We start from the raw sequence: 23,643 nt of genomic DNA, 5'->3' as shown, positions 1-23,643 counted from the left end.
TTTATAAAAGTAAGCTTAAACTTTCGATTATATCAAATAGAATTTCCGATATATATATATTTGTTAATATGTAAAGGATCTAAAGCGAAAGTATGTTTTGAAATCCGAAATCTGTTTATCAATTTCACGCTGCTCGGCGGCGGGCGCCTAATGAATTGGAAGTTGATTTATCAGCACTATCCTTATCTTCAGCACAGATGTTTTAATTTTATTTGGCTTATAATTCCTTACCAAATGTAGTATTTCATCTCGATATGCTCCGTCTTTGATATGATTTAAAACAAGTTCCTCGTCATTATAATTCGCTTCCGATAGCGAAGAAAAGTGACAGAGGTTATTGAAAACAAAAAAATTTCGATTGACAAATTAGTCGGTGTTCTTGACACAGCAATTATAGGACTTGAACGGCAGAACTTTGTAACTGAACAAGAAATTATGTCTGTTTAATAGAATTAAAGAGAAAGTATTATCACATGAAACGAAGCAAAACTTAAACAACTTACATTGAAAGAAATGTTTAATAAAGTAAACAAATAAATATTAAGCTTTTACTTTTTGCAAATTTTGATACCCTTTAGATCATAATTGTTCTTTATTTCATAAATTACGGTTTCATATTTTTAATTTTAGAATTTCTGCATGCCATCTTACAAGATTTAAACTGATGATCTATAATCCGGAAAAATCGATAATCTGGAATCATCGAAGTCCCGACGAGTCCGGATTAACGACTTTTGACTGTATTTGGTTTTGAGGGCCGTAAAAAATCGCCAAACTATTGTTGATGTCAATACTGCCAAAAATAATTGTGGCAACCCTAATGCAAGAAAGGAAGTATAATAGTAAATAACTATCTAAATATAAAATTTAAAATTTGAGCACTTGCAAACTGTTTCCTTTCGATGATCTTAGAGGGACGACTGCATAATCTCTGCTTTATCTAGATATTTAGACTTCCAGAATGGCTAGATAATCTAAATATCGGAAGATTAAAGCTGTTATCTTATTCTTGAACCGGAATGATAACCCCTCATATAATACTGCAGCGGCTGCTCTATTGTCCTAGAAAACTGGATGACACCCCCCTTTCCCTGTTTAGTCTTGCCAGCGACTGCTGCTATCCTTAAAGCTCAACTCCATTGCTGAGCTACTCAGTGGCGTAAAGGGGGTGTATGATGCGCCGGTCGCAGAGGGGCGCCAAATGTTCTCCAAACAAGATTGTCATCATATCACTGTGTTTTTTTTTTCGGGAAGGGGGGCGCCAATTATGCTCGCCACTCCACTGGAGCTACTCAGATCTTTTGTTTGCAACACTACAGAAGACACTGCCTCCGACGAGAAGGCATGAAAGTCCGCAAAGCGATCAAAACACCATGAGATTGTTTCGTAGTGATATCAGTGTTATAGCTAGAGATGGGCGAGGGTGGACAACTGTTCCTGGGCGTAGTGTCACGGAAATGCCAAACTGACGAAGTTTTAGAATGAAACAGTTTCCATACTTAGAAAACAGAAGGGTGTACGGTGGTGTGTTGAGTTAAGGCAAAGCACACGAGGGCTATCTGCCTAAAGGGAGGGATGCCTTCGTGGAGGACTTTCTAAGGGAAACTGGCTCGTATACACGTTACACACGGGGAAAACCACGAAAACGCCCATGCAGCCAGCCCGTTCGCGGGATTTGAACCTCGGACCGAACTACCAGTGTTCAGCGACTTTACCGCTCGGTCGCTGGTGGGCCCAGAAGGGTGTACGAAATCTGCAGTTGTCTTTAGGCGCTGAAAACTATAGCCAAGTCTTTAGCCATATTGGATGTCCAGTAATAGATTGCATGCATCTTAGGATGTCACCCACTGTCACCACCACCAGATGATGGGAGTCATTAGCATAGATATCGCATCATCTAAAGACGGCTCTCCAGTGGCCGAGCGGTAAAGCTGATAAACTCGGGCCGGGGCTCGAATCCCGGCGAGCAGATTGGCTGCTAACTAAGCGTTTTTATGGTTTCCATATGTGTAACCTATATACAGTCCAATTTCCCTTAGAAAGTCTTTCACGAAGCCATCCCTTCCCTTAGACAGGGTAGCCCTCTAATGTTTCGCCATAACTAAATAAACTGAACCCAACTCATCATCTGTAAGAGAAGATATCAGTTCTTCATATCCTGGCGTGGTTGTTTGTGGAAAACCACTACCAGAGTTGGATTAGCCATTAAGGAAAGTAAGCACGTGATGCTTAGGGCTTCAGGTAAAGGCGGCGTTACAAAAAGGTGCTTAAAGATTCAAAGAAAGAGTGCAAAGGCTCCACAAAAATAAAATTCTCACTGCAGATTTTAGAAGGGAATCCTAGTGCAGTTAATCCAAGCCCGAGAAAGAGGGAATGATGAGAAAGAGGCGTTATACTATAGATGTATGTGGAGGCAGCAAAATCTTTGAAGTGCTACGGGCATATAAAAGTCTAATTTGGCAATGAGCATTACTAAACATTCAGATAGCTGCTCCCTTTGTTCGAAATGTAATCCAAACTACTGACATGATGTGTATAGTCGCACTTTGGCCTTCTTTCAAACTTCCAGACAAAGTCGTCCAAATATTGTCTATAGAACTCTCACGCTGAGACTACAAATCGATGTTGTTAAAACCGAATGTACCGTGCAGTAGCTTCCGTTCATGTTTTGAGCATACACCATGCTTTATACCCTCTCCTACACCCCATAGATGTCATGCTACGTATATGTGCATGCTGTACAATACCGGACCCTAAGTGATCTTCTAATTGATCTTTTTGTTGCATCTTCTTGTTTGTACTAACGTTACATTAATTTCTCAATTTCATTCTTAATTTTTATTATTTATATAATTGCAGAACTGATCAGCTATCGTGGATGACTTCTTAAATCGCAATATTTTACAGGAGCAGAAGCACGCTGTCCACTAGGAAGGTTGGGATTTATGCTACTGACCGGGAAATTCGCTTAGCTACATATAGGAACTGTGTGCAGCCAAAATAAAATAAGATACTAAATCACTAATTTTCTCTTTCCTTACTGCTTGGCTTCGTGTTCTAATTAGAAGCACGTTCGGCTGGCAATAGGGAAGTCCAGAATGCAAATCCTGGGGCGGTTATTCGCTGATATTTTCTATTTCAAATAAATACCTAAAGGCTCAACCAACTAACCAAGTGGTTCCCAAACTAAAATGTGGTAGACGATAATTCTTCACCACCAGCAGGTGGCGATTAGGTTACCACCTCCCCAACTGCCTTTTAAATGGGGAAGAATGTACGGAATTTTCTTTTTTCTCAACGCATGCTTTCATGATGTAATTAGAAACACTTCTGGATGGCAGTCTTTAAGCCCAGATTTCGAATCCAGGATAGGTCATTTCTAATTTTTTTTTTTTTTTTTTGCTCCTAAATAAACCTAATATTATATATCACCATTCTATGGTGCTCTAAACTCATCTACAGTAGCACAATCGCAAATAGAGCTACCAGTGCTTTAATATCGAGATTAGTGTATATAGTGACTCTGAAATTGCAGTTTCAATGGTAATGGTTCAGAGGCACATGTGCTACTGTAGTGTGGATTAGGTTAACACGTCTTTCTGGAGCTGTTTCAAAGCAGAAGGGTGCTGATCATTCTACAGATTTAAGGCGAATGATAAGGCCTTTACCGAAGCTTATAAGTTGGGTAAATCAATGTCTACATGATATTTTTTCTGATTACATACTTTTTGTTTTGTGTCATATGGGGACAAACTGTATACTAGTTTTTATGCCTGAATCTTTGAATCAGACACTAATTTTTATTTGCAGCACCACTATAGGGTTTGCAGTCATACCCTGCTACATGACACTTGAACCATTAGCATCTATAATTAAGACACAATAACACGCCGAATAAATACTGATTCAGAAGTCAAACAACAAAAATCAGCGTTAATTCACAAAATTTTCACAGGACTAGTTTCGATGGTTTTACCGAACCATCATCTTCAGCTGCAAAACTTCCGTGCTCTTCAAGTTTGCTCCTCCAAACTAGCCCTTGATGAAGAACTAAATTATTTAAAAGCAATAGCTATTGACAGGGGCTTTTCACCCAACATTATTAATCAAGCAGTTAAAAAATTCTCATCTCAACACACTAAAAGCCACACTCTTATTTTAGGAGATTATAAAAATTCTGTTGTCATTCCCTTCTTTCCATCAATTAGCTATAAAGTTGCACATATTTTGCAGAAATTTAACTTTCGGGTTGTTTACTCTCCCATCAATAAAATTCCAACTTCTATACTCAAGGACCCCATTCCGGATATGAATTCCTGGGGTATTTATAGGATTCCTTGCCAGTGCGGTTTAATTTACATTGGCCAAACTAAGAGAGCCTTAAAATTTCGCGTCAAAGAACATGAGGCATATGTTAGAAAAAAGGAAACACAAAAGTCTTCTGTTGCTCAACATTGTTGGTCCGAAAATCACACTTTCAATTTTTCTGCTGCCAAAATTATTCAAAAAACATCTTCCATTGGAGAACTGGATTTTCTAGAGGCATTTCACATTCATAAAAATCTTTCTGTTCTAGTTAACGATCCTAATTCCAATCCAAATTTGCCTTCGGCTTTTAGAGAAATTATGTTTTAGTTCTGGTTTTGCCAACAGATGGCGCCACTTGCTTATTCTTGTCCAGGCTTTCTTATCTTATCTAAACATTATTTCCTATCTTGTTCATTTGCGGTTTTGCAGCTGAAGATGATGGTTCGGTAAAACCATCGAAACTAGTCCTGTGAAAATTTTGTGAATTAACGCTGATTTTTGTTGTTTGATTTCTGAATCAGCATTAGCATCTATGTTCACATATTGCTCAATTGATTTATTAGTTATAGCTTATGTGTATACATTTCTTTGTCATATGTGTATGTATTTTAATATGAATCTTTTGTAAAAAATAAATTAGACTTGCATATATGCATAGGCAAGCTAGTTTGCTATACGAAAAGAAAATAAAATTAAAAACCCTGTTCTTTAGACCATATCAACTGGCTGTTTACCCAAGTCACATATATTGCTATAGCAACAGATGTTAAATTTAAATCGACCACTTCATTTGAAAGTTATAAAATGGACATTTGTATACTATGTTATCTTTTAGTACATGCTCAGCTGTTGAATTTTTATGGCAAAGGTCCTGAGGGCTATCTGCTTAAAAGATGAGATGCCCTTCTTTGAGCACTTTTTGAATGAAACTGACTTGTATTCGTATTAAACACAGGGGAAACTGTAAAAACAGAGATGTAGCTAACCCATTTGATAGAATTCAAACCTAAATTGTATCACCAGTATTCTGTGGTCTTATCTATTTGAGAACCGAAACCGGTGGAATTCTTCTAAAGCAAGATTTTGGTTTGTGTTTGCATATAGATACAGTCAAAAGTCGTTAATTCGGACACCCATAATTCGGAATGATCTATAATCCGGACATCAAAACTAAAAACTTTCTGCGCATGCGCCACGTTGACACATGCGCAGAGGCGTTCACGCGTGCGCGTAACACCTTTTACGACTGCGCATATGAGTGTGCGCAAGTGCAGAATACGTTTTCACGTGCGCATTTTATGTATAATGGACGTATAAGCTAAAATTATCTAATTATCTATTTCAGTTAATGTTGATGATTGCGTTGTTCCTTAATTTTCGAATTGCATCCGGCTTATTACTTTTTCCAGACTGTAAGAGCAATTTTATAAAAGTAAGCTTAAACTTTCGATTATATCAAATAGAATTTCCGATATATATATATTTGTTAATATGTAAAGGATCTAAAGCGAAAGTATGTTTTGAAATCCGAAATCTGTTTATCAATTTCACGCTGCTCGGCGGCGGGCGCCTAATGAATTGGAAGTTGATTTATCAGCACTATCCTTATCTTCAGCACAGATGTTTTAATTTTATTTGGCTTATAATTCCTTACCAAATGTAGTATTTCATCTCGATATGCTCCGTCTTTGATATGATTTAAAACAAGTTCCTCGTCATTATAATTCGCTTCCGATAGCGAAGAAAAGTGACAGAGGTTATTGAAAACAAAAAAATTTCGATTGACAAATTAGTCGGTGTTCTTGACACAGCAATTATAGGACTTGAACGGCGGAACTTTGTAACTGAACAAGAAATTATGTCTGTTTAATAGAATTAAAGAGAAAGTATTATCACATGAAACGAAGCAAAACTTAAACAACTTACATTGAAAGAAATGTTTAATAAAGTAAACAAATAAATATTAAGCTTTTTCTTTTTGCAAATTTTGATACCCTTTAGATCATATTTGTTCTTTATTTCATAAATTACGGTTTCATATTTTTAATTTTAGAATTTCTGCATGCCATCTTACGAGATTTAAACTGATGATCTATAATCCGGAAAAATCGATAATCCGGAATCGCCGAAGTCCCGACGAGTCCGGATTAACGACTTTTGACTGTAGTATCAAAATAGTACAGCTAATATATATGTTTCACACTGTGAATTAAAACTTCGGTTTACATGTCTTTCTCATTTATAGAGAGTTGCCATTTAATCAGGAGAATAAAATTCCGACTTTCCAGGTGTGCTTTAAGAAAATTTCAGTCTATCTACGTAGTAGTATGTGTTGGCTGTGCTAAAAGATGAATAATCTCCAAAGCATTACTATTATAACTATAATAGGAGTTGCTTTCTCCACTGAAGATTGAAATTAGTATCTGCCCAATCTGGATTCAAAAATGTCTTTTTCTGCAGCTAAATGAAAGAAAGAAATATATTTAATGATATTGTTACGAAATGCACAGGCGCGATGTGATAGCTTCCCTGCAAAGCAGGTTTAGGGTTGCTAGAAAATGGCAAAAGAAGGCAGGGTTGCCACATTTGGCGAAAAATCGTCCATTTGGCGATATGCCATGGACAGATGGAGAACCTTCTGGAATGAATTCTTACCGGTTTAGTCCAGAATGTTGTTGAACACAAACCAAAAGATATATATATATATATACCCTGCTGGTACGAGGAGAGTTAGTTAGCGTGCCTCGTATAGCGAACTGATAGTCGTTGCGCGAGTGTCTCTAAGTCTAGTGCCGAGGTCATTGAGTCTTTTAATGCATTGTTGAGTTTTGTCTTAGAGTGTGCTAAGTCGAGATCTGTACTCTTGTGTATCGTCGAGTGCATCATGAGTTGTAGCGTGGAGAGTCTTAAGAGTAGGTGGAGTTCCGAGAACAACCGAGCATTGTCGGGAGCTGTACTCTGGTGCTTCACAGTAAAGCTGTCTCGACCGTTATAGTCCGATAGTATGAAGGCTGTGTCGCTGCTTGTGTCAGCGTGTTTATAGTAGTTCTTCGACGACTGTAAAACATGAATTTGGAGCTGTTTTGATTAATATTGAAAGTGAGTTTTGATATTTCATTAAGTGTCGTCGTTATTCACTCAAAATCTACGAACTCCGTATGAACTCGCGTTTAACGAAAGCGAGTTCATACGGGCTTCGGGAAGAAAATAACTTAACAACTGGTGTCAGGAGTGGAGTTTGCGAGTGAATGCCAATGACTTGCCTGCAGAGGAAATGATGACTTTGATGGACTTCTTGGCTGAGATGAAAGCCGGACAGGAAGAGCTGAGAGCTGAACTGAAAGAAATGAAAGCAGGATAGGAGGAGATAAAGGCTGAGATCAAGAGCGAAATAAAAGCCATAGAAGAAAAGATGCAAGAGAAATTCGAACAGATGGAAGTGGAACAAGAAAAGATTAAAAGCGAGATCATGGAGCTTAGAGAGGATACTGGAGCAAAAATAACAGCTGTGGAAGAACAATTGAGAAAATTAAAGAAAGAAATAGATGTTTTGAAAAAAAACCGGACTGAGCCCAAGAACGAAGCTGCAGATTTCAAACTTCAACGCCCTCTCGAATGTGCTGGAAATGAGATTTGGTGAAAAGTGAGCAAAGGACTGTAGCCGCCAACAGTCGAAAACTCGCCAGCAGAAAATCACGGAAAGCCTTCAAGAACTGCCAACTGACATTGAGAGGTTGGCGCATCAAGCATATCTGGACTGTCCACCTGATGTCCGAGAAAATCTGGCTCTGATGCATTTCGTCGATGCAGAAATTCAGAAAGCTCTCAGATTAGCGGATCTGAAAGACTTAAAATCTGCCTTGGTCTACGCTATGAAGTTCAAGTCGGCTCAACAAGCGACTCGAAGAGATTCCCATCCTATTAGAACGGCTCAAATAGAAGATCCAAATTTTGATGTCTCGAAACTGAGAAAAGAAATAAGAGAGATTCAAGAGGCATTAAGAAGACCTAATAAAAACAATACTGGCAAGAAAATTGTCAAGTGCTGAAAAACATTGGCTCAGTTTGTCATTAATTTTTTTTCAATTAACTTTAATTTTATTTCAAATTCAAACTGTCCAACAAAAACTGGAGTCGGAGTCGAGTGTTTTTAAAGACTCCAATTCCAACTCGTTTTACTCAAAAATCTACCCAACTCTGATTCCGACTCCACAGACCTGCTATTATGGGCACACTGTGAAAGGCTTAAGGGGAAAGAGTCATGTAAAGAGGCTTTTTTCCAAATTTACTTATAAAACTTGAAAAGGTTTATTACATTTTGGTAAAGAATATGATAATATTGACAATAAATGCTACAAGAAAAACAAATTAGGATGGAGGTGAAAATTATAGAAGGAACAAAAAAACTTTTGGGGCTAAGCATGCATGAAAAGGAACAAATAGCATGGGAATGATTTTCTTAAAGAAGGGGAGCATGGCATTTTAATTATCCAAAATCTAAAAAATTTTCATTAACACTAGAACAGCCGAATTTCAGACTAACCGAAAACCGCCATTGGGGGTCAATTTGACCCTCATAAGAAATGTAAGTAGAAACACAGTAAATGATTCAAATGATGCTGAAATGACCACGTAAAAGAGTTTTTAGAGGTTTTTATTTATTTTTTATACTTCAGAATTTTTTTTTCGTGCAATTAGCGCAAATTAGCACATATCTTTCAATGTAAGATTACAAAAACAAAAACAAAATCTTTGAAAAACAAAACAAAAGATACAAATGCAAAAAGAGAAAAATAGAACATATGCAAAAAATTACAAAAAATATAAATTGGGAATAAACACACAATGTTTTCCAAAGTTTGTTATACATTACCTCAGGTGATACGATATGAACGCTTGACAGTGACAGCAACACATTTACCACAAATTGGTTTCTGGCATCCCTCACAGCTGAAAACAGTCTGGTTTTGTCCCTTGAAACTTTAAAATGCACATTTCTTTCCTTTAATTGTCTGTATTTGAGCAATTGGGAGGCATCTGTTGCGTAGTTCCAACTCATAGTTCTTCCACGAGTGCAAGAATAAATTCTCGACAGGAAATAGAGGTGCCCAAGGATTCTTTGAATATAATCCAAGCATTGACAAGGACGTTGTAAAAAACATATACAGGCCATCTGCGACTTCCACTACTTGTACTATATTTCCTCAGCATCTGATCTGCGATATCGATGCCACATTTTGTACTGTTTTAGTAAGTGACAGTGTTTCTTTATGCTGTCGTCAACAAACACGTTGCTGTGCATCGTGCTCAGAATCACGACATTCGTTTTGCTCTTGCACCTATATATTGTGAGTGTTTTGTCTCCATTTTTCAGTGCAAAAGATGAATATTGTGCCGAAGAAGTGTCACGAGCAATGGGGGTAATTCTCGCTTATTCAGAAATATCGTCCCCACAATTGTGGTTTATTTCGCAGAAAGTTCATCTGCAAGTTTCACAGAAGTAAAAAAAATGTCCGTTGTGACACTGAGTCTGGAGTTTAGATGTGGTTGCAGTAATTTGAGAACTACACTTTCCCCAAGTTGTAAATTAGTTGGTCGTTTTTCATCCTTGCCCAGATAAGGATAACCATTCAAAACATATTTGGATTTTACATCAGTTGCTAGCCAGAATTTGATGCCAAACCTGTCCGTAGATATACTGAATAAATCTACATCTTGATTTACAAGGCAACAATTGTTCATCAACGGTTATTTCTGGTCCAGGATTATAGCATAAATAACAGTTTTCCATTAGCTTGTACCAGGTTACAGAAGCGAGAGCAAATTTGTTAGTGGCGAGATGATCAGCTCTGGTGCTTCGGACATCGAATTTGAGATACCGCATTTTTTCACGGAACTGATTGCATGACATTGTTTCTTTGAACACAGGTGGTCCTCAATTCTTGTTCCACAAATCATCTGCACAAAGTTTTGAATGGCCTAGTTTTTTTCTTATGAGAGTCAAAATGACCCCAGTTGGTTGTTTTAGGTATATCTGCGATTATTTGTTTAAATAATTAACGTAGAAATATGAAAAATTGGCATAGTATACTTGGAAACATTTTAGAAAAAGTAAAAAAATATCAGCATCAAAGCTCAGCTGTATGTTAAAAAAAAAAGCGTAAAATTGGAAAAAAAGGTCAAAATGACCCCAACGGAGCTTCTAGTGTTAAAATAAAATCTTGCACAGATCTTGAACCTAAACTTAAGAAAAAAATAAAAAATTCAGTACACTATTCAAAAAATTCCCATTTTTTTTCAACTTCTTGTGAATAATCATAAATTTTTTAATGACGTTAAAGTTCAAGAATATCTATGTGAAATTTGAAGTCAATTGATTTCTTAATTATTAAACTAGGTTGCACACCTGAAGAATGTCTTAAGGAAACCAAATTTAGAGTTTTCAAAAAGTAGCATTTAAATAATAATTAAGTACATATACTGCTATATAAGTTTAATTTATAATGCCTTTGTACTCTGCAAAACCATCTATCTTGGCTGTTAATTCTTTCTTCCGAGCTGTCTTTTTGGAATGCATCACTTTGATGATTCCATGGGGGGTTTTTAGGGCTCCAGGTTGGGTTTATACCATTAAAAATACATTCTTCAGATATTAAATGAATTTTACAATCACTAAAAATGTCAAAAAATCCAATTCTACATTTCTCCCCTCTTAAGATAACTTTATATGACAAGCCTAATATACTTACATTATTCTTTAAGGAAAAGGTAAAAAATTGGTACATAACAGAGATGTTTAAGCTGAGCCTGTTGCACTGAAGTTGTTTTTGTAAGACAGAACTTTCCTGCTAAGCCTGTTACACTAAAGTCATCCCCCCTTGGTAAGAAAGATTATTAAATGGTCTAAACATAATAACCTGGAGTTAAAAACTATGTAAATGTTCTTTGTCTAATTGCAAAAGTTATGAAATAAGTGATAAAATATGTCGACATGATTTTTTTAAACATTAGGTCATATATGTAAGATCAGAGCAAATTGTCAGATTTGAATAAATTACTTATCTTACAAACAGACAAATATATGACACTACTTACCTGGAGTTCCTACAGCTATTTGACAATGAAGAGATTTTGCTTTATCTTCTTCAAGTGGCAATCCACCGATGAAAGAAGCACATCTTAATTTTGTAAATGAAGATCCAACAGTTTTTATGACATCACAAATCTGAGTGGCAATTTCCCGCGTTGGTGCCATTATTAATACCTATCAACAGAAGAATGGGGAAGTAATTCTTACACACCTTATTATCAAAGTTTTTTAAAATATTAATATTAATTAAATATTTCAAATATTAATTTTAAATTTGTTTGAACATAGTTAATATTTTAAATAAATGAGTAGAAATACAATTACTGCTGTTGTATAGTACAAAAGAATGATCGCTGACATTGAAATTCATATATGTCTGCACAAATTAAGTTAAAAATTGTTTTGAAGATTCCACAAAAAAAAAAAAAAAAAAAAAAAAAATTGTGTACAAAATTCAAATAGATTACTATAGTTCAGAATTCAAATGCAAAACATTTTTGCAAATTCAACAAAAATATATCATTTGTACTTACTTGCAAAGTCTTAATATCAATAAGCATTTCTAGAGCTATGACAGTAAAAACTAATGTTTTCCCTGTACCAGATTTAGCTTGAATCACCAAATCTGAAAGATAAAAGTACAGCATAAGAAAAATGTGTGATACAATATATGAAATAATAGTTTGTTTTCTAAATATTGCAATTAACTGCATTTCTGTCTATAACCATGCCTCCCTCTTGGATGATGAAGCCCGTTTTTATAATCATATCAAAATTATGCAATATTTATTACTCTATCCAACAACCGTAATACACATTTGGGATTTAGATATTATGATCTGGGCTGTGGACTCAGAGACTGGCAGATTTTGGGATAAAAGGAGTCGGAGTTGGAGTTACTAAAAACAGGTCGACTCAAACTCCAGTTTTTGATGGACAGTTTGAATTTGAAATGAAATTAAAATGAATTTAATGACAAGTTAAGTTATTATTTTTATTTATGAACTGTATACATTAATAAATAGTTATTTTCTATTTTATTGACATATTAATAAATAAATATAAGGATGGATGTGATGCGAACACAAAAAGTTTCAAATTATCAGAGCTGGCAGGAACTAATGCAACGAGCAAGCGGAGATTAAAAACACATTTTGTCTTACACACCAAAAACGTCAGTTTAAAAACTGCCTAAGCGATTTACATTCTGGGGAGGAAATAGAAACAGGAAATTATAGTAAAGGCTGAAATTATAAACAACTGGGTAATTTACATAATAATACCTATATATATATATTTGAAGAATACTTTTCTTTCTCTGTATGTACTCAGTTTCTTTCTTCAACACGCTTCCTTCTCATTTTAGAAATTTTGGATTTAATTAAAAATTTCTATTATCTAAAAATAAATAAATAAATAAATGCATTTAGAATGTATAGAAAAAGCTGCTAATTTTATTTCTTTAGTAATATGAACATTCAGGAGAAAAAGGAAATATATATGGTAAGGGTCAGTTACAGAGCTAGTGTGGCAGAATTTTTAGAATTTAGTGACACACCGAGCAACAAAATGTAGAAATGGCAAAACTTTTAGAATTTAGAGCAGGCACTGGAAGCAGAATTTAGAAAGGCACTAGTCAGCAAAATTTAGGATCTACAGAGATAAGTTTAATATTCCACATGATTGCACCAGGTGTGAAAATGCCTAGCATCAGACCTGTGTATGATGCATTAAGACATATTAGATGAATCTTTTAAATTGCCAGTTTTCAATTTCTTTATTAATAAAAAAATTCCTTTCTATAATGCCTGTCCATGTGATAAGATTAGAAGCATTTTTTAATATTTTTCATACTTGTGTCTAATGAAAAGTAGAGAAAATAAAGGGAAGATAAGCATGTTAAGAAAAAGATTCTAGTATCAGAAGTAAAGCATTCAAATATTATGTTTTCCATTGTTCTTCCAGATGTTCTCCAAAAAGTACATTGCAAACTTTCTGCAAAATACATCCATTACGTGTTAATACCATAGAGACATTTTTCATTTTGTCACAATTTTCTAAAATTTTCTGGAATGGTGGGTCTATAAATCTTGCTTTCAAATCCTTCTAAACTTGTTGCAATGTCTAATGTCCAGTTGCAATGTCTGGTTGCAATGTCTAATGTCCGGAAGAAAAATTACGCCTACCAATTTTGTAACAGGAAACAGCCAGAAATATTTTTTAAAAAAACAGATGGAAAAAATGTGAAATTAATTTTATAGAGAAAACTGATGCATATTCTGAGAATTCTGAACACTCTGAGACAATTACATGAGAAAACTCTTATCATGAAAAAATTTAAAAGAAGATATTTTTAATTAATATGTTATTTTTTAAATATAATTTCAATATATTACCATTATTTTAATGATATTTATCAATGTTAGAATGCTTAAAAAAATCGTCGAAAAATTCCCAAATAATGGAAATTAAAATTTTCTATAGAAATTGATCTTAAAAATCGCCAAAATGTTGATAAGTCGCCAAATTTATAGCTGTTCAATAAAAGAATTCACACCCCCAAAAGCGAAAAGTTGTTTAAGAGCTCTTCATTAGAAAAAGTGAAATAATTTTTTCACTTCTTGCTCAGAAACTCGAGTATCCCACCATTTATATTAGAAATAAGAACAAATCATAACCCATAAAATTAAGGACCTTCTGCCGATTTTGGCCAAAATTAAGGACTTTTAAGGACCAAAAATCGATTCCAAAAAACTTAAGGACTTTTAAGGACTCTTAAGGACCATACGAACCCTGTCCTAATGTTGCCCTAACAGAGAGACTGTGAAATGATCTAGCAGAATTGGAAACTCTTCTTTCTACATCGTATATAGCCACAAAAAAGCTGCAATCTGAAGAATTGACAGGAGGCGAGAATGGAAGAATGGGGTGTTTGTTCTTTCTGAAATGGAGGGTTTATTGCAGAAGGGATAATTTTTTCAATAAACGAAAGAGAAATTAGTTTGCTAGACAATGAGATCTTGTTGGGTTCAATACATGTAGATCCGAAACACCGAATTTTCTTGGATGACAACAAATTAAAAAGGCACAGAAAGTCATTCTCAGAACAAATGAATCAGGACAGTCAAAAAGCAGACATTGTAATTGAGTCTCTATCATTCTCTTCTAGTGATGAATTAGATTTTAAGAAATATTTTTGGATAATAGTAAGAAGGCTAAGGCAAAGTGAAGGAAAATAAAGAACCAAGAGTTATAAAAATGAAAAAATACAAACAAGATTTCTACATGGCCTTTGAAGAAATAGAGAAATGTGATTGCACTTGTAAGACACCTCTTTTAGAACTTAAAAATCTATCCTGAAAAGTTCTAACAGTAACAGCTCTTCCTCTATTCAAGTTAGTGTGGAAAGACTCTTCTCAGCTCTGAAGTTCATCAAATTGGATCCATGGGCCTCCAACAAAGATGTTGCCGAAGCTATACTGTTTCTTAGAAATAACTAATGCCAGTTTTTCTATTTCATAATAAATGCTAATTAATATAAATAATTTGCCATGCCATTAATTTTTTTTTTTTTTTTTTTTTTTTTTTTTTTTTTTTTTTTTTTTCTGTAGCATCTATTACTTCTTAAAAGAAGTTAAAATAAAATATTATTATTCAAAAAATAAGCTGTAATGCATGCATATATGTTTACATATACATATATGATATGTTTACATATACATATATGATATGATTACATATATATATAGAGGGAGTCTGAGTCAGAGTTGGTCATTTTCCCTATCAACTCCACAGCCTTGATTATGATGGCTGGAATATTACCATATGACTGAAGCAATTAATATACATTGTTTAAACTTTATACATACAATATAAATACTGTGAAGAGTATTGTAGTTTAAAAAGTATTACAGTGCAAAGACCAAAATTTGGAAGTCCAATATTCGGGATGATCAAATAGACTAACCAATAAATAAAATAATGTAACAAATTCTCCCCTACACACACACTTATCAGCTCTAGGAATGGTTAACACAACACTGAATAAAAGGAAGCAGGTGTGCTGTATATTCTCCAGACTGAGATTCTTGCATGTCACTTTCAAACGCTCCTGTCTAGGGAGTGTAATGTCTTCAGCTATTTTCTAAGGATCACCCGCAATGCCAGAAGGGTTGAATGTGACTTTTATCATGTATATTCACTATTCTTTGTTTCACTTCATGGCAATTTGAAGGTAAATACTGTTTCATTCCTCAGAAAAATAAGGGCAAGGGATTCTCATCCCTTGCTCAGAATTTCCACGTATATAGTCGTATGTGTGTTGTTACGGATCAAATGCCTGTCACAAACAGTGCCCGAATCACATTCTAAACCAGAGCATGGGAGTTCTTCTGAAAAAGTTCTAAAGCCTGTTGTGTAGTGGCGATTTTTGGAGCAAAAAGCACTGCTACACAAAGCCAAAATAACAAGTCAAAGACTTGCACGAACTCGGTGTCCATGTACCGCCAAAAATCATCAAGGGACACTCATAAATATATTTTTATCTTGTATTTTACTGTACGATCTAAAATGTTTGGAATTTTTAAAATGCCATATCTTGAGAAAGGTAAAAAACAAGATCTCATAAATCTGTCAGTGGGATTAGGTATAGAGGTTTCCCCCAATGAAATGTTTTTTGTTAGTGTTTTTCATGTTGAGCTCATTTTTATAATTATCTAGAAACTTATCTAGGCTTTTCAGTGTTATCTTCCAGGCCTATGGTTTCACAGCGAGACACATTATCATGGGCCCACCACCGGCCGAGCGGTAACATCGCTGAACACTGGTAATTTGGTCCGAGGTTCGAATCCCACAAACAGGCTGGCTGCATCGGTGTTATTGTGGTTTTCCCCATGTGTAACATGTATACGAGCCTGTTTCCCTTAAAATGTCCTCCATGAAGGCATCCCTCCCTTAAGGCAGATAGCCCTCAAGTGCTTTGCCGTAATCTAATAACCCAAACCATTATCATGGATAACAGAAAAGTATCTGCCTGCAATCCAAATGGGACATAATTTTCATTAGATGAAATTCATAATCCTGCAAGTCACTTACTGATAAGCTTAGTTAATGAAATTTAACAAATGGAAAATATGACAATGTTGTTTTCTGAAGCTGATGTAAGGTATTAATTATGTGGCATAACTTATCTCAAAATACCTTTGAGAAGTAATACATTGCCAACAAATGTGTTCATAACTCGAAACCATTTTTCATCAGAGGTGTTCTTGACCCAAGTTTCCACAGTGTCTTTTCAGGCCTCCCTGTAAAACGGTGTTTGCGACACCACGGTGCCTGGGCCAGAGGCCCTACCCCTGTAGAATAAATTGAAAAATTCTAATGTTGACAAAAAGATAACCAGGTTATGATCTTGAATAGGGTTAACTAACTGATCATAAAAATATGACAAACCTATCGTTGAAAATAAACTAGTAATGGAAAAGCTGAAGAAGACACAGATTTAAGATGATCAAATAAAAAGTAACTTCAGATCAGTGAAGAACCACTGAGCTGGCGAACAATAAGAAAAAACTGGTGAAAATTAAATAATTCTTGAGGGAAAAGTAAAAATTACACTTACTCAGAACAGTGCTCAATTTTCATCTTCAGCAATTCTCATTAAATACATTGCAGTTTTGAAACCTGCGGAAAGTTTATCAGCGACTGTCCTGTCTTGTCGGATTTTATCAATATGCATAATAATGTTGTTCGAGAATTCTTGCACTTTGTTGTCGAATAACCAGTTAGTTACAGCACTTGCTTCCTTCGGGATTTGGAGTCTCTGACCTTTTTGCTGTACTTGGGTTTGGCAGCTGTGTTAACTTCTTCGCTAGCATTGTTTTCATCAAAGTCTTTCAGGTTTGGGAATTCTTCTTTAGTCCAACTTGGTGGGGGGGATTGATTCTTGACCTTTCTTTCAAACTTTTCTTGGTAGGCTTTACACCGACTATAACTACTCACGTGTCCCTATCCACAGAAAGAGCAGGTGGGAGTATCCTCAAACTTTTTAGAGCAAATCTTGGTACTGTGATTTTCTCCACACTTGCAGCATCGCTCCTGATTTTTACAGAGGTGGTGCGTATGGCCATAATCCTGCCATCTGTAGCATTGCATCGGATGCTTCCTGGGGGCAATCTTCTCCACTTTCACATTAAAACTGAACATGTTTTTAAGGTTGAAAATAGCATTTCCAGGTTCATTTCTTGGTAGCTCCACGAAGAAGAGGGGTAATTTTCAGTAACTCTGCGTTGGGTTCTAGTAAATTGCCGGACTTTAATAATCGGGAACTTTCTGCACTTTAAGTCGTTAAAAATCACCTCTTCAGTGACGGTTTCAGGAATGTTTTTCATGATCACTTTAACATTCTTTTCGTTTGGCAGTTGATAATTATGAAATGGGATACTTTTTTCATTTAGTTTGCAGGTCATTTTCTTAAAGTCATCCATATTTTTAACATAAACACTGTTCATTTTCAGGTTAGCCTCGTATTCATCTGTACAGTGGTTTTGAAAAATTTCGTCTAACTTAAGCCATTCCATGGAGTTTTGCCAAAACACAATGGGTGGGGGTGTTTCCTTCAGGGTAGTTCCTCCTCCTTCATTAATATTTGCCCTTTCAAGGTGTTTGAAGTGATTTTCGTGCGAAAAATTTGTAGTTTCCACTTTCTCAGGTGATTTAGCAGGGTTTTTAGGTTTTATCCATCCTTTATCAGGTATTTCAGGGTTTTTATCAATATCCATCTGGTTTTCAGGTTCAGCCAGGGGATTATCAGTAGATTTCAGCTTCTTGGATTGTTGAATGCTAGGAGTATCCATCATCATCGTTCGGGGTTTATGACAAACTTTTTCCATTAATTCATCAATTCCATATTCTCGTATGCGAGTCATCAGAGATGCCATACCATCCTTATCCAAAGCTTTCATCAGGTTAGTAGCCTCATCAGTTCTGGGTGGGTCTTTTTTCTTCTTTCTCTTCTTGACAAAATCCTCTTTTCACCATTTTGCGAGTTGGGACCTCGTGGATCTTGAATAGCATTCAGAATTTAAATCATTGTCATCAGTGAACTCATCTGCAGTCCTAAAAAACGACATTTTTGTCACCCGAAGGTAACAAAAACTTCAGTAGAAATTGCGATCATTAACCGCCTATGGAACTGGGTTAGTATCAGATCAAAATAAGAGCGTCACCAAAGTACGTACTACACGTTCAACGTCTCAGCTCGGAATCCCACAATGTATTTTCTGCCACTCTTGACGAAACTGAACAAATTATCATTGTACATTTACATATATAAAATATCACTGAATAATTTATAAAAAAATTACCAAAATATTTTATTAAGAAATTTTCCCTATATAATACAAAATTTCAAAATACTATTCCTCTTTTTTTTTTTTTTAATTTATGTACATCACTATCCTACGACTGTCAAAATCACAGTAAGAATCTTATTTCTGTTTTCAACATCACACTTGTATAAGTAACACTTTCTACAAAATGGAGAAATTTAAGCACAGAAATATACTGATGAATAATTTGCATTAGTTTAAAAATACGGTTAAGTCTTCACAAGCTATGGAAAAAAAAAAAAAAAACTGAAATGTTTCAGATTTTAAATTACGTCCAAAGGGGCGTTTTTTAACATTTTGTGTGTTACTTTTCTTTATTAAATATCATGTTCCTCGCACTTAAACCATAAGATCCAGTGCAACAGCAATATCGCAAAATAGTTTTAAAACGAGCATATCTTTAGAATTTCCGATACAGAGACTCGCGCGCTGGAGATAAAAATGTTTTTTCTGCACAATGTTGCCATTGCTCGCTTTGAAATCCTTGAGTTTGTTAATCAAAAATTCGTCAAAGTTTTAAAAAATAGGAAATCGATCGTAAAACAAATTTCAAATTTGGTCTTCCACATGCTCATATTCGTTGGAGGATTACGTTATTCAAAATTCGATGACTCTATGTACCGTTGTTTTATCACAATACGAGAAATATACATACATTTATGCAGATTTTTCATTATTTAATTTCTTCAAATATAATGCAAGACTCTAACATTTTGTGGCAACAGTTTGAAAAGTGAACCGACATTTATGAGTCCGACGCAAAATGCCAAAACGAAATGAATAGTCCTTCGGGATTCAAATCCCTTTGGACTAAAAAAACAATGCACAAGTACCACATTAGTTAAATGTATGCAAATATTATGTTCATAACAATACTCAAATTTAAAATCTGTACTGCAAGATAAATATTTCAGTTCATATGTTATCAAACAAAAAAAGGATGAAAAATCGCAACTTTTACTGCATACCTGAGCTGCTGCAGAGTTCAATTGTGATGTGCCTTATTTATGAAGCTCCGAACTGTGCTTTTCTCATCCTCTCAATTTTTACACAGTGTTCTTCCAATTATCTGGGTTAAGCGCTGAGGAAGCACGTCACAGATAATTCTAACTATCAATATTTATGCATGCTCCATATGTTCATTTCTTAAAAAACAATAAAAAATTTTTAAACATTTAAATATTTGTTCAATTTCACTGCATATATTTTAAGTGCCATTTTATAATTGCACTCGAATCCCTTTTGGTCAACAAAGTCCTACTTATTGTCTCAGGACTAATGTACGATCAGTTAGCTTCTCCGCTTGTATTTTCAGTATCACTCCCTGCCTCTCCTGTTTTTGTGGCATTTGATATGTTTTTTTTATTATTATGATTATTATGAAAACCAACTTTATCAAGTGTAGTACTTGTAGCACATCCTTAATTCATTTTTTTAGTTTTTAAATCAATTTTTAAAAGAATATTATTTCGTCACTCTTTTAAGAGAATTTGTAACGTTTCTATTTCGCTTTGAAGCCAAATAGCATGCTGTTTCTGGCATCATGGTCAGTGCCTCTATTCGTAATACAGTACAAAGTCCGAAATCCGGATGTCCATTATCCGGAATGATCTAAAATCTGGACCTCAAAGCCACAAACATGTTTTTTTTTTTTTTTTTTTTTTTTTTTTTTTTAAATTAATGCTTTACGCATGCGCATTTGATTTTTTCTTCCATAACAAAACATGGAGATTTTCACTTAAAAATTCCGGAACTACTCTGATATGCGCCCTCAAGTCGCCAAATATTTTTGACGAGAAACTTCACGCTGCCATATTACTATCTAAATTTTTTGTCTACATTTTGAACTTTTAGCCTAAAATGTCTCCAAAAATGCGGTTTTCGCACATGCAAAAAACTACGTTTTGAACACACAATTTAGCTAAAAATCCGAAACAAAAACAAAAAATTTAGATAGCAAAAACGTAAAGTTTCTAACCAAAAATATTTGACAAAAATCCATGTACACAGCGACATGTTTTAACTTAAAATAACATCTACGAATTGGACAATGTAGGCAACGAACGAATCTACAAACTACGCACACCTCGCTTTAATAAATTAACATAATAATAATAAATTTCAAAGAATACCATGTACACAGCATCCTGTTTAAACTTAAAAAAAATTCTACGAATTGCACAATTTAGGCAAGGAAGGAATCTACGATCTACGCACTCCTTGCTTTAATAAAATAGCATAACAACAACAAATTTCAAATAATACCATGTACACAGCGTTCTGTTTTAACTTAAAAAAAATTCTACGAATTGCACAATTTAGGGAAGGAAGGAATCTATGATCTACGTACTCCTCGCGTTAATAAAATAACATAACAACAATAAATTTCAAATAATACCATGTACACAGCGTTCTGTTTCAACTCTGAAAAACATCTACGAATTGTACAGTTTAGACACTAAACAACAAAATAAACTAAAATAAATTTCAAACAATTTAAAAAAACAACAATAACGACAGAAATTCATACTAAAGAACCAATGAACATAACATTATACAAAATAAGAACAAGGATAACATAAAATGCACTTACCATGAATTAATGAGTTTTCGAATAGTAGAAATATAAATTTCATACCGCCACGTAATCACTATTGTATTTACACGACAGCCAGACACACTATCCAGAAAATTTATACTATGGTTCACAAATAAATAAAATCACAAATCCCTACTTCTATCATGCACTGCCATTAAAAATAATCTCCCAGACCCTCTTTCCACACTTCGAAATACCCACTACCCCTCAACAGGATAGCCACAATCATATTTCCTTTTGCCGAACTTCAATTCAACAACTACCATTTTATCTTTCCCTCCCATCTTCTCAGACACAGATGCGAACCAACGAACTCCAGTGAAAGATTTTTCAATGTCAACAGGGTTGCCATAGAACATGCAATTGCACCAAAAACCAGCGCAGAATACATATCGCCACATTTGGTGAAATTAGGGAGTATATTAGAGTTGTACCAAAATTCCAATTCTTAATTTCACTTAGGCACTAAATAAAATACCTTATTACAAAAAAACAATCATGTAAGCATAAATTTGTGAGATTAATAATTTGGCTTTGTAGCTGAGTATCTACTTGGTATACATCTCAATCCGAAACATTCACCTATTTTATTTCCCTGACGCTGTGCCGACACAGTGAGTCATTATTTATTATATTTTGCTTTCATCACCGCATGTCTATCAATACATGACAGCTTCAGTAATAACTCATGCCTAAACTCAATGTCAAAACTTTTCTATATATTAGTAATTGAATAACAAGAGTATGGCAACCTTTTATGCCAACATTATGCTTTGTGATGATTATAGATTTTAAAATGCTTAAGCAATGTTGACGATTAAAAATTCATCAAAAATTTCTTTTCATATGCTAAAAATAGATTTTGTTAATGAAACTCATAGGCCAAAAGATTACATTTAGTACTATTTTAATTAAGAATAACTGATATGTTATTCACCATGAACCCAGAAGCGGCGGCAGAATATGTCGGCATCGGACGGCAGAATTTAGGGAAGATGAAATTTTGGGAAGCACCAAGCGGCAAACTTACGAGATGAAAAGTATTTATGATTTATTAAAAGCACTGGGATCCAAAGTTTAGGCACGGTGAAAATTTAGAACTTAAGAAAGTGCTTTGTAGCAGAATTTAGGACCCATAGAGACTGCACCAGGTGGTATAGAGCGCCGGCCTTAGATAAAGCCTTAAGTATATGTGAGAGTTTATTTATTCAGGACTCTGATTAGTTTGAAGCATGTGCAAGAAATGAACATAGGTATAGTAAATAACTAAACTAATACAATTCAGTATGCAATAGGAGCAAGACAAAATTTAGCGAAACAACTTGGCTTTCATTGCCAATCTTGCGATACACCAATAATGTTGCTGCTATTAAGTTAGGCTAAAATTATCTTTACCGATTCTAGGGCATTTAAATTAATGTAGCAGACTGCGCTCCGTGATCTTCTAATTTGATCCAGATTATTATTTTTTGCAGACTGTTATGTCAATTATGTCGAAAAGAGTTTCCAATTCTGGAGTTGCCAAAGGATCTACAAAGCAAAACCATGTTTCGATGTCCATTAAACAAAAAGTGGAATTGCTGCAAAAAATGGATAAAGGCATATCCATGTCAAAATTATGCCAGTAGTATGGCATAGGAAAGTCCACTGCATATCACGCAAGAAAAAAGAACTTTTTGAATTTTTCGTAGAAGCATCTTAAACAACGTACATTGAAAGAAATGTTTAATAAAGTAAACTAATAAATATTAAGCTTTCTTTTTTAAATTTTTATACCATTTAGATCATAATTCTTCTTTATTTCATAAATTACAATTTCATATCTTTAATTGTATAATTTCTGCATGCCATCTTACCAGATTTAAACTGATGATCTATTATCCAGAAAAATCCCAAATCCGGAATCGCCGAAGTCCCGATTTTGGAATTTGTACTGTATTGTATATCCAATTCCTATTGTTTAATTCTGGCAGAGACAGAATGAATTGTTGGTATTTGGAGTCCCTTAAAAGCATAATCTTTTCCAACTTTCATATCGTTAATATTGAACCAAGCAAATGTTACAAGAAACAAAAATTAACACACTTACCATAGGTCAAGATGCAGCAAATCTCCATTGCGAAAAATAAAAAAGAAAAGGCAGAGCACAAAAATCCCCGACTCGAAAATTGTACTTTTATGTTACTACCCTTTCAGTGCCACAGGCATTTCTTGCTAGCCTCTTTCTCTTTTGTTCACCATCATTTTTCGCATTGTGA

General features: G+C 34.7%; 1 protein-coding gene across 1 annotated transcript in view; it reads right to left on the bottom strand.

Moving 5' to 3' along the window:
* LOC118180204 (uncharacterized) overlaps nt 1–23,643 on the bottom strand; it is a 63,335-nt gene that overhangs the window by 31,338 nt on the left and 8,354 nt on the right. The window contains exons 2-3 of the mRNA XM_085821717.1: nt 11,932–12,023; nt 11,404–11,572 (exon numbers count right to left, since the gene is read on the bottom strand). Coding sequence (XP_085677843.1) covers nt 11,404–11,572; nt 11,932–12,023 — 261 coding nt within the window. The remainder of the gene's footprint in view (nt 1–11,403; nt 11,573–11,931; nt 12,024–23,643) is intronic.

The sequence above is a fragment of the Stegodyphus dumicola genome, chromosome 8 (genome assembly GCF_044657685.1).
Source record: "Stegodyphus dumicola isolate Sdum_Otavi_A_Nest chromosome 8, ASM4465768v1".
Taxonomy (NCBI): Eukaryota; Metazoa; Arthropoda; class Arachnida; order Araneae; family Eresidae; genus Stegodyphus; species Stegodyphus dumicola.
Note: the sequence above shows the minus strand (reverse complement) of the source record. Positions and strands in the feature narration are given on the sequence as shown.